Raw genomic sequence first — 12,408 nt, forward strand, 5'->3', positions numbered from 1 at the left:
AAACAAAGAGGCAAGTCATGTCTGGGCATCACATCCTCTCTTCAACCTGGCCGCCAGATCTTCGAGAAACTGCTGAGCTAACAAGGGGCCAGGAGCCCCCACAGCTCCTGAAAAAAGGCATTCCGGTAGCTCCTCTGCAGGAAGGGCCTCTCGAGGGTTTCAGAGCCATGGCACTCTAGGACTTCTTTGCCATGGATGAGGGCTCAGTGGAAGCAGACACCCTGTGCTTAGGAAGAGAAACCACATTCGGTACTAGAGTTTCCTGGGGCACTGGGAGTACTGTCCTCGACAGCTTCTACCCAGGCCTGGAAACAGAGTGCCAACGTGAAACGGTTGAGGGCTCCATTTCTAGACACCATGGAAGTCCTCTCGATGGAAGGATGCAAGACATCTCCGGAGTTTTCTCAAGAAAATAATGCCACAGTTCACGAAGGAGACCAGACGTGAGGACAGACAGTCACAGACACAGAAACCAGGACCACCTACAGGAGGGTTTTGCCAAGGGGCTGAAGCCTTCACTGGGCAGGACCTCACCAGGTAACTGGGTTCTAGCCATCACCCTTTCCCATTCTCTGGATCCATGAGCACAAGGACTGGCTAAAATTATGGGCTGCCAAACAGATTCCAGCCAGCCATAGGGTTATGTTCAAGGCTAATGACCTTCACCAGGCAGATGGTGACCAGAAGGCCACACGTCATAGGAAGGCAGCAGACCACAGGGAGGGAGAGTTCTGGGAGGCACAGGGATAGAGAACCAGCCCAACTCTCTGACTCACCTGGACTGCTCTGGATTTCTATCCCGGCTCTAACCACTTGCTCACTGTGTTTTGTGACTGACCCACGAGTGGGTTATTTAACCACTTTGAGTCTCCAATTCTTTATTTACAAAATGGGATGACACAGCCCCGAGGTCACAGGGCAGTGGTGGGGATACAACAGAACCATGCCAAAAAACAGCTTAGCAGAGTGCCTGGCATGTAAGAACCATCGATCATGACCATCCCTGTGACTATTGCCTCTGTCCTCTGTTCTTCAGGTGGCCATTCCTACTGAGCTATGCTCTATCCTTCTCCAGTGAGAGAAAGAACATAGCTTCAACACAACATTCTGCTTCTCCGAACACTGGCCTTTATCTCTACCTCCCGCCATGCTGTGTTTGGGCAAGTGGATGGGTGTTTAGTATGTTTAGACCACCTAGTGTCACATACTGGTTCTCAACTCAGTATGCCTACTGGAATCCCGTGGAAACTTTTAAAAAAACACTTATACTTATCCCATCCACTAAGAATCCTGTTTTGTCTGGTGTGGAACCTTGGCATCAGGATTTTGTTTTATGAGCTCCCAGGTGGCTGGTGGTCCTGTATAGTCAGTTGAGAACCTACAACATACATGTTCCTAAGTATCTCTGTTCTACTTGCTATTACCATTACAGCGATGAGGGAATTGGGGGTTGGAGAGCTGACATGATTTGCTCACTATATGATGGGGCTAAGAGTCAAGTCAAGGGATGGCTGACCCTGAGGATTCTGTACTCCACAGCCTTTTAGACCAGGAAGTCTGTAAACTCCAGGCTTCACAATTTTGAGGTTTTTTTCTCTTAAGGGGTCTTAAATAGTGCTGCAAGAGCCTAGTCTTAGCACTAGACAGCTCCAGGCCATGCCCAGGGTTATTTGCTGGTCAAGCTCTTTGGCCGTCTGGAGGAAAGGCTCCTACTGCCCAACTCCAAGTCCCCAGGCTATGGCCTCCTGAGAGTTGGCAAGCGCCCAGCATGCATGGCTGGTTAGGGGCCTTCATAACATCAATGTGCTTGCAGATGCCAAGTTAGGTGGTCCGTATGGCATGCCCATCTCAGCCCGCAAGCATGGGACTCGCCTCCCTGGTGAGTGGGCCTGGCATGCTGGCCCTACTGCTGGGGTGGCAGGGAGCCAAGGCAGGCGGTCAGGTCAGGGAGGACTCATGCCACGTACCTTGCCCGGCCAGGCCGGCGGCGGCGCTCGCGGCAGGCGAGGCGGGGGCGGAGCTCTGCCTGCCAACTGAGGGGATACAGTCTCTCAGTGCACAGAGCTGCCGCAAAGCCACGGGGGCCAGTCAGCAGCGAGCATGCCCCAGCATGAGGCGTAGAAATCGCTGGCCGCCCACGCACAGCAAGGCCCGGGTGGCATGGCCAAGCCAGCCGAGCTGGGGTAGAGGAGGCACCAGGGGGCAGGCTGAGGAGGCAGGAGCAGCCAGCCCTACGGCAGTCTGGGGGCCTGTGAGGCTTGGACAGGCTGAAGACCATGCCTCTACTTCATGGCAATGGCTCCACTGCTCGTCCCATGGTCACTTCAAGTTAAGAGTCCAAGGGTAAAAGCCTGACCTGGTGGGAGGCAGGTACCTTTTCGGAGGAAACCAAGCTCTGGTTTAAATGAGCCTGTTACTAGAGTGCCTGGAGCACAGAGCATGTCCCTCACCACACTCCAAATAACAGAGAGGGACCGGGGCATGGAAGGCTCCCACGTGGCCCTTGGGCAGCTACCTTTATGGATAAGCCCCAGCATCTCCCTCAGACACAGATCTTCCTCCCTGTAAGGAGTCAGCAAGGAGAGGTAGCTTTTCTCAGTCTGCATTTCACTGTGCACTGAGGATGAAGATGCCCAAGGAAGGAGCCCCAGAAACAAACCAAGGCCGTCCAAGTTAGACGTCAACATCTGTCCGACTACTACTGTACCCCATGATCAGCTGGGGAAAAGAGTCTAGCTTGTGCCTAAAGAAATGGGTGACTATCCTTCCTTACACCCGTACAAGTCTTTCTGCAGATGCGTCTGTGGCTCTGTCCTCGTCTGTCCCGAATTCGGGGCAGAGGAAGCCACCATGGAATGCCTGCAGCATTGTTTTGTTTTTGCAGTCCCTTCTGAGAGAGGATAAAGTGATCTCAAAGACCAGAGGGCTCTTGAAGGATGAGTCAATGCTCTTTCCTAACAGAACCTGACTGCCTGAAACCAGGACACTATTTCCTGAAATGGAGGGGGCGGCTGCCATGCAGCCCAAGACCATAGGCCAGGGCACTTGCTTCTGACTGGCCTGAGTACACAAGAGGCAGCAGTCTGTCTTCACCTCCCTTTGACTCAGAGGAGAGAGGAAATACCAGCACTCTATGGGCAGCATAGCAATGCCCTTGAGTGTCCTCTGCGAAGGCTCTTAAATCAAGACACTAAAGTTGAAAGTACTTACAAGATAAGGAGCACTGTGGGGGGCTACAACCTATCTCTGTGGGAGAGAACAAGTCACACGCTCCTGTTCCCTTCCTGGAGGAGACCGTGACCTTCTAGTGTGCACTCAACATAGGAATACACCTCCAAACCAGGGTCATCAGGTCCTGACAGCCTGGAACCCTGTGGTCCACGGGCAAGCGTTTATGGAACCCTAGCCCTCCTGCCTGAAGCCTCCTCCAAGCCAAAGCTCTCCAGGGACCCAGATCAGGTTTAGTGGGACCTGAACTCAAAGACAGAGGCCCTGCCCAGAATGGCCACCTACTGTAACTGGTGGGTGGCAGGCACCCCCTCACAAGCCCCTCTCCATGGCGGTGCAGGAGGAAAGCAAGGGAAGGAGTCTTGTTAGAAGGATGAGAAAGGGGGTCTTGAACCAAAACAGCAAGGCTGGGGGTTAGAGGAAGGGAAAACCAAGGGCAAAAGCAAGCTGGGGAGAGACCTCTCTGTCTTCAGTTAAGTCTTGACATTAATCTTTTCCTCACAGAAAAGCCACTGTGCTCCCAACTGAGGGCAAACGATGAAGGTGAGGTGAGAATGGGGTGGAGGGGACTGGAATGTCTTGCATCTTAAAAAGAAATGTCAAGTGTGATTTACATATGACTGACCAACTCTCCCAACTCCTCATGCAAATTAAGTGAGTCCCTTGGCCTCCCCAATACTGGTCTCTCTTCCTTCACCTTCATAGGTGGTGTCAAGAGGCTATTGTAAGCCTCAGTCAATGTGAGAGGTTTAAACATCTGAGATAATTTCTATTAGGCACGATGAAGTAAGAGATGCCCTTAGGTGGGTGCAACTGAGAAGATACACTGTATCTCATCTTTCTCTTTCCTCCAAGTGCATTCTCCAGCACCCAAGACTGGCTAAAACCTCAAAGCACTGTAGAGTCTTCGGAGAACTACAAACACATGGGGATAAGGTACATGGGAAGCTGGCAGGCTACTCTGGACTGAAGAAACAGACTTCATAAACTGGTGCCTCAGAAAAGCCCTTCCCTCCACATTGGAAGAAAGTGGGTAAAAGAATCCAGCAGCTGCCGCCCTCAAAACAGGATCCTTGTTCATCCTGTGCAGGGTGCTGCTGGAGACACCTGTGCTGTCTGGACTGGCCAAATTCCATTCTTGTCCCACTCACCTCGGCGGAATTACAGTGCACAACTGGGAACACATACCTGAAAAGTTCCTGGAGACGAGCATGGTTGTGAGGATGGCACCCTGGGGAAAGAAGAGAATCCTCTAAGTGCAAAGGGACTTCAGAAGTGGGGGGCCTGGCCCCAGGCAAAGGCAACTCTCGCTCAAAGCCCAAGAACATGAGTTCTCTGTTGCCCCAACATGAACAACCTTCACAGCTCAGCTCCAATGGGGGAAGAGGGAGACTCTGAGACCAGGCGGGAGGGACACTGTCAAAAGGCCCAATTTTGAGAGGCCAGGGATCCAGAAGTAAGGCTCACCTTCAGTTTTCTCCGGGCATTGAATTTACGCAGGCACTCCACTGTCTCTTGGCGATGCATCATGGATGCTACTGTCGATCGTTGCTGGAAGCCAAACAGACAGGTCCGTGAGATCCCCATCACAGACCCTCTGCTGCTCACCTCAGTCCCCCATCACCTCAGCACTGATGGCTGTACCAGGATATGGTCACACACACTGCTACCACAGTGCTTATCAAATGAGGTCACATGAGAAAAAGCCTTTAGAACAGAAATGCCACCCACAACTCAAGGTCATGTTAAGGACAAGAAAACCACCAAAAATTGATGTTGGATGAGGACACCAACAGAGCTTTTCAAAGGCAACTGGCGTGACCGGGTCCTGGTTCAGTGGCTTCTTCATCAAGTCTTTACTGAGTATCCGCTACAGTCCAGACTCTGCACAGGGAGAGTCAGTCTCCTGCTCTACAGGGTGCCTTTCGAGAACCCCTTACACATCCCACAAGTTCTTGAAAGAAACCGTGTTCTGAAAGCTAAGAATTACCTTGAAGCAGAAATTCTTTATTTTTCTGAGACAGGGTCTTGATGGTGTACCCCTAGGCTGGCCTTGAATACAAGATCCTTTGCCCTTGCCTCTCAAGCGCTGGCATTATAGGTGAGCACCATAATGCTCGGTTCTTTTTTCATCGTTTTGGACCAGTTTTTTTTCCTTCAATGTATTTGCTGTTAACATACTTGCCCCCTTAAACTGAGCCCACCAGACATAGTCTGCATTTCCTTGATGCCTCAGGGTCATAATGTAAGCATCGTTTACTATGTAATACTATGATATAGTAATGTCCCTGGGGGCTACAGAGAACTACAGGATTGTAAGTGGTGGGTCCCACAAAAATGACTTCCAACATACAGTGCTTCTGTGATTCTTGAGTGCCTCAACTGAGCTGGTCCTCACTCTTTACGATTGCAATCACAGTCAGCCAGGTTGAAAATAAATGGCATGGTCTCTGGCCTAGAGTGTCCACCACCCACAGTCCCTGCCTTTGCCGCTGACCTGCTTCCCTTCCTGGATCCCAAAGCAGTTCTCTTCACCTTCTCTACCTTTTCCCCATTCCTTTATATGAAATTCTCCAACGAGAAATAAGAGCCGACTTGTGCACACCCTGCTTCTGCTAAGTCTCCGTTCCCAAACTGATTTTCCCCTCTCCTAGATCTGTCCGTCCTTATGCCCAGGCTGGAATCCCTTTCCCCTTTTGCTCTCCAAACCTGTCCTTCTTCAGTCAGTATTAGATTCTTTTCTAATTCATTATATTCAAGCTTCCATTAAAAACAAAAACAAAAACAAAAAAACTGGAATTGAAGGACATTATATTATGGGAAACACCACACACACACACACACACACACACACACACACACACACACACACACATTACTTACTATGTGTGCTCTCTCTCTCTCATAGATGGAAGTTTAAAAAAAAAAAAAAACTAGGGGGCAGGAGGATGGCTCATCAGTTAAGAGCACTTGCAGTTCTTGCAAAGGACCCAGCACCCACATGGTAGTTCACAACCATCATGAGCACTAGTATGCACATAGTGCACACACATACATGCAGGCAAAATAAACATGTACAAATTAATATTTTTTTTTTTAGTAAACCGAGCAAGGAGGTGGTGGCACACGCCTTTAATATCAGCACTCGGGAGGCAGAGGCAGGCAGATCTCTGTGAGTTCGAGGCCAGCCTGGTCTACAGATCGAGATCCAGGACAGGCTCCAAAGCTACACAGAGAAACCCTGTCTTGAAAAAACAAACAAACAGACCAAAAAAACAAAACAAAACAAAACAAAACAAAAACCAACCAACCAAACAAAAAAACCCGTAAATTTGAAAGTAAAGACAAGTAAAAATAGTGATTCTTAGGGGCTGGGAAGAAAGGGAGTAGATTGTGTGTGTGTGTGTAACAGTGCATTATATAGTGAACAGCCCATGTGTAATTATCACGATTAACAATGCACATTTATATGACAAAGGAAAACACAAGCAAACAAAACTTCCTGACCCATCTTCTTCCACTAAGGAATACTGGTTATTTGCTCCTTCACTACCTGGCTTCCTAGATGTCTCAGCCTCACTTATCTGGAGACAAACAGGTACCCCCTATCGTTTTCCACTATCTCTATGAAATTACAAAACCATGGCCTCTGACTGGCCAGAGCTGGGGATTCTTTCCTGTCTTTCTCAGGGACTTCCAGCATCTGGCTGCTGATGCTCTAAGCCCCACCTGTTTCTTAGTTTCTGTATCTTCTCTGATTAGAGACGGTCTTATTCTCAACCTCCTTGAATGACTCACATGACACTCCCTGTCCTTGAACTCTGGCAGTTAGTGGCCATCTCTTCTCTTACTGAAGCAACAGAGCTCAATACAAGAACAATTTCGTGTTTCCAAAACCTCAACATCACCTACACAGAAACAGCAGGCCACGTTTCCAACTTCTCACTTCCACTCTCTACAGCCCTCTCTTCCACATTCCACGCTCTCTTTCGGTGCGGTGATGGAACCCAGGTTTTCATGTATGCCAAGAAAGCATTCTACCACTAAACCACACCCTAGACCACACAGCCATAATTCTTATTGCCCACCAGGTGCCTCGGCTGGTGGCTCTTTAACACCACTCTTACTGCCTACAAAATTAAATCATCTTTTCTCAGAATCTAGTTCCTCTGGGTCCATGAACTGCACAACCATCGCTGACTGACCAGTTAAACCCAGCACTACCCATCACTTGCCCTCTCCTTCACTCAAGCCCAGACGCTAAATCCTTTACATTCTCTTGCATTGATGGCACCACCCCTCCTCCATCTCTACCCTCGGCTAAGACCTCACCTGGCCTTGCTCAGACAGTTGTGACAGCGTCTTGTCTCTGCCTCCAGCCTCTTGCTCATCAGTTCCATTTACTACATAGCTTCCAAAGTGACATTAAATGCAAGTACCATACTCTCTTTAAAACTCTATGCTTTAGTCAGGCGGTGGTGGCACACGCTTTTAATCCCAGTACTCATGAGGCAGAGGCAGGCGGATCTCTGTGAGTTCCAGGCCAGCCTGGTCTACACAGCAAGATCTAGGACAGGCTCCAAAATTACACAGAGAAACCCTGTCTTGAAAAACCAAAAAACCAAAACAAAACAAAACAAAAAAGAAAGAAAGAAAAACAACAACAACAAAAAAACAGTGTATCAACCTACACTGACAACCTAGAAAGAAAGAAAGAGAAAGAAAGAACGAACCAACCAAACAGTGTATCAGCCTACACTGACAGCCTAGTAAGAGTTCCTAGGAACTCGGCTCAAGAGCTTCACAACTAAGCTTCAGGAGCACATTTCAATAGTTCAAAAGCCTCTTGTGTTTATTCATTGTGTCCTGGTCAGAGCTGAGGCCCAAGTACATCCTCAGCCTGGGACTTCTTCACATTGGGCACCAACTGTTTTATATCAAGCACCTGCTCTAATTCAAGAACAGAACCAAATTACAGCCTCACAAGTAAAGACCTATTAGCACTTTTTGCCTCCCAAGTCCCCTGATGACATTTACTGACCTTGGACTGCACTCCTCTCCCTGCCCTTCTGAACCCTTGTGCAAGGAGGGTAAAGGGGTACACAAGGGCCGCCACCTCCACTCCCCAAGACTGGGGCAAAGACACTTACACAGACCCACGGGTGCTTGAGAGCCTGGTCAGCGGTGATGCGCTTTGCTGGGTTTATGGTCAGCATCTGGTTGATCAAGTTCTTAGCTTCAGGAGTCACCGTGTCCCACTCTGGTGATGGGAACTAAGGAGCAGGAGCAGGGGAAAGGAGACAGGAAATCTGTGAGCCTTCTACCCTGAAACACAGGCTGTCTTCATCCCAACTTCTATAATCGGGACACTCTGTGATACTCAAGAGTTGGAGAAGTCCCGGGACTAGCCCAGGATCTGCATCAACTTATAGACTTGGAAAGGAAGACAGAACAATAATGGTTAGAATGCCAACGGATCAGATCAGTGAAGGAAGGGAGGGGAGTCCGACACTTTCTGCTTCAGCTTTATCTTCCTACTACGGAGAAAACAGGCTTTGCAATGTGCCCGAGGTACCAGGTGGTAAAGGAAGGCTCTAGAATTCTCCCTGTGTGAACTAACACACCATGCAGCTTCTCTGTTCTTTGCAAAAATAGACCAAAGGAGCTTCAATGAGTTCTTTGATTTTATAATTAACAAGGAGGATTTTTCTTTTAATCTATTCTCTGTACATAAGGTGGCAAGAATTGAGTCCTGTATGCCCATCCTTGGGTCCTCAAAGTCGTCCCCTGACACCCTGATATCAAATGACAATAACACCATTCCCTTGGACAGACCCTTAGAGGCAGGGAATCTGTCCTTCGGGAGTGCCTGCTCAGCTCTCAGAAAACCCATCCTTACATCGTAGGCTCCAGCTTTGATCTGCTGATACAGCTTGTGCTGATCCTCATCCCAGAAGGGAGGGTAGCCCACCAGGAGGATATACAGGATGACCCCTGCGAGACAGAACACACAGGTCACTGGGGTCAGTCACTTACCCCTGAGGAACCAAGAAAGGCCATGCAGGGCTCAGAACCACCCAGAAAGGTAAGGTCAGGCCAGTTAGAGGTGGATGCCAGCCAGTAACACTGTGCCACTAGTGCCTCCTGCTGAGTCTCACTCCTCACGTCACCAAGCCCTGTCAGAGACCTCTCTGAGGTGCAAGCTATCCTCCAGGTCGGGGGCAAAGCCTTCTCCAAGAAGGGTGCAACATAACCCTGGAATTCACTTGGGGGGGGGAAGGGCATGATGGGAACAGCCCTCCCCAAGGAATGAGAGCAGACACCATGACTTCACACACAGCAGGCACTTGTGGAACCCAGAAGGAATGGTAATGCCTCTTCTTTTGTCATCACAGGAAGGAAGCCAGGGGCCCATAACACCAAAAAGCTGAGTGTGTGGAATGGGCTTACCGCAGGCCCAGATATCCACAGGTTTTCCATAGGGATCTTTCCTCAAGACCTCGGGGGACAAGTAACCTGGGGTGCCAGCAAAACCTGCAGCAGAAGAGAAGGCAGAGCCACACTGAGCCTACTTCCTCTCTCAGTAGCCCGCACCTGTAATTTCCTCCACAGCCCTTCTGATGCCTGTTGCTCTTACTCTATCCGCTCTCAGCACTCAGGCTGCAGACGATGACGGACTGGGCTTCTTGGAGTGCCGGGAATCTAAAGCAGGGGGCCTGTACTTGTGCCTACCAGGAACTCCTGCACCTCCCCAGAGGCAGCGAGAACGCACTCCTGGCAGCAGCCAGACTCGCTGCACTGACTCACGAGGGCCAGGAGGGACCTGGTGCCCTCCCACCCTCCTCCACTGTCTGAAAAGGCCAGGCCCATTAAAGGCCTGACTTCTAGTTCTGAAAGAGGAAGGCAGATCAGGAAAAGGAGGAGGAAGGGCGGAGGCTGCATTCCCGGAAGACGGGGTCACCCTTACCAAACCAAGCCTGCTGCTCTCCCTGCACTTCGATGGCGAGGCCAAAATCGGCTAGCTTCACCGCGGCGCCCTTGCATTTACTCGCCAGCAGCAAGTTCTCAGGCTGCAGAAGGAACAAGGAGAACCTCATTGAGGCGCCCTCCCTGGAGCCCAGAGGGCGCCTACTCTGGGCTCACGCAGTACCACTAGCGAGCACCAGGTGGCGCCAACAAGTCACAAGCAGGAAGCAAAGGAAGTCAGCCTGGTTGTTAAGTACCTTCAGGTCCCTGTGGACAATGTCATGCTGGTGGATGTGATTAACGCTCTCCAGAATCTGATGTATACAGTGGCTGAAAAAGCAGCACAAGAAATATCAGTGCATGGCTAACCCACCTCATCAAAGACCACCTGTGGGGACCACGCTCCCTGAACACTAAGCTAGAACCCTGGGCCTTGAATACTGTCCACCTGTTTTTACTTTATTTCTAATTGAAAAGTAGCTGTCTACTTCTGAAGGACACTGTGATATTCTGATACAATGTACACCACCATATATATCACCTCAGATATTTATTCTTTCTAGTGAGAACATTTAAAATGCTTTTTTATACATTTTAAAACACTGCCAGGAGTAGGTGGCGCGCACGCCGTTAACGTCAGCACTCAGGAGTCTCTCTGAGTTCAAGGCCAGCCAGGGCTACACAGAGAAACCCTGTCTCAAAAAACCAAACCAAACCAAACCAACCAAATGACTAAGTACAGTCACCTACTGTACAGTAAGCTGTGGGAACCCATTCTCCTACCTGGCCAGCAACTCTCCTCGCCTTGCCTCGCCCACTCCAGCCCCTGCCAACCACCATTTTCCTTTACCTCTCTGAGATCATCATTTTTAGATTCCACATACAAGTAAGATCACGCAGCATTCGACTTCCTATGCCTGGCTTGTCTCAGCCGAACATCTTCCAGGTTCCCTACCTTGCCATAAATGACAGAATCTCCTGGCCTTCTAAAGGCTCAATAGTGTACACTATCCGTTTTTAATCCGTTCATCTGCTGATGGACATTTAGGTTGTTTCCATATCTTGGCTATTGTGAATAATGCTGCAATGGACGTGGGCGTACAGACATTTATTTCTTTAACATACTGATTTTAATTCTGTTGGGTATTTACCCAGTAGTGGGATTGCTGGATCATATGGTAGCTCTATTTTTAGTTTTTCTGAGAAACATCCATACTGTTTTCCAAAAATGGCTATACTAATTTACAATACCAACAGTGTCTAAAGCTTCCTTTTTCTCTTTCTTCCTTTCCTTTTCCTATTTTTAGGGAGTCTTCCTGCTATGTAGTATAAGCTGACCTGCGACCTGCCATGTGACCCAGACTGGCCTTGAATCCATGATCCTTCCACCTCAGCCTCATGACTGCTGGCAGTATGGAAGCATGCCACCATGAAAGAGTTCTCTTTTCTCCTCATCAACACTTACTTCACAGGAAGGGAAACTGAGGCCCAGGAAAGGTTATGTGAGGTTTCCAGAGACTGGAATTGAGGCCTACCATGGCTTATTTTGACTACAAAGGTCCAAAACAACTAATTTGTTCTCTAGACATTGAAAGATACTAATATTCCTACGAAAGGTGAGACCATCCAACCCCCTTCCTTCTCTTTCCTAAGTAAACTTTTTCCTTAGGGAAGAACTTTATGCTGCCTTGGGAAGAGTACAAGGATGGGTGCATGGTGCATGCCTTCACCTATCCAAACATTTACTGAGTGACTCTTAAGGTGTTTTCCTGTATTACCAAGATATTAACTGTCCTAAAGTTTCCCATCTAGCAGGGAGATAAGACAGGCACATAGATTCCTTTCAGAAATAATGTATTTAGGAGGGCTCTAAATAGGGTCTGCAAAGCATTTCTGACGATTCTGCACAGGAAAAGACAATCTGGCTCCAATCACATTCAGCTGCTGTTTCTTAGAGCCGACTGTCCACCTTGCAAACTCTGCTGCCAGCCTTGTAGTCAAATCCCTGGCAGCAGGTGTGAGTACTCTAGAGCAGTAGTTCCCAAGTGGGGGGTGAGCGTGCCCTCCAAGGGACATTTGGCAACGTCTGGAAATAATTCTGGCTGGCACAACTTGGAAAGGGGGTTATCGACTGCTCAGATGCTTCTAAGTTCTGTTCAGGCACAGGAGAGACTGTCACTACAAAACAACTATCTGTGCTAAAGGTCAGTACCA

At 49.1% G+C, this 12,408-nt stretch overlaps 1 protein-coding gene across 18 annotated transcripts in view; it reads right to left on the bottom strand.

The window, feature by feature from the left end:
* Camk2g (calcium/calmodulin dependent protein kinase II gamma) overlaps positions 1 to 12,408 on the bottom strand; it is a 61,867-nt gene that overhangs the window by 22,243 nt on the left and 27,216 nt on the right. For 9 of the 18 annotated variants that reach the window (XM_052733539.1, XM_052733545.1, XM_052733540.1 and 6 more), the window contains exons 6-13: positions 10,452 to 10,524; positions 10,196 to 10,298; positions 9,679 to 9,762; positions 9,128 to 9,222; positions 8,379 to 8,501; positions 4,696 to 4,779; positions 4,417 to 4,459; positions 1,968 to 2,033 (exon numbers count right to left, since the gene is read on the bottom strand). In XM_052733539.1, the coding sequence (XP_052589499.1) occupies positions 1,968 to 2,033; positions 4,417 to 4,459; positions 4,696 to 4,779; positions 8,379 to 8,501; positions 9,128 to 9,222; positions 9,679 to 9,762; positions 10,196 to 10,298; positions 10,452 to 10,524 (671 nt within the window). The remainder of the gene's footprint in view (positions 1 to 1,967; positions 2,034 to 4,416; positions 4,460 to 4,695; positions 4,780 to 8,378; positions 8,502 to 9,127; positions 9,223 to 9,678; positions 9,763 to 10,195; positions 10,299 to 10,451; positions 10,525 to 12,408) is intronic. The other 9 variants (XM_052733541.1, XM_052733549.1, XM_052733543.1 and 6 more) reach the window with 1 other exon arrangement.

This window comes from Peromyscus californicus, unplaced genomic scaffold (genome assembly GCF_007827085.1).
Source record: "Peromyscus californicus insignis strain IS unplaced genomic scaffold, ASM782708v3 Scaffold_12__1_contigs__length_115047231, whole genome shotgun sequence".
In the NCBI taxonomy this organism is placed as follows: Eukaryota; Metazoa; Chordata; class Mammalia; order Rodentia; family Cricetidae; genus Peromyscus; species Peromyscus californicus.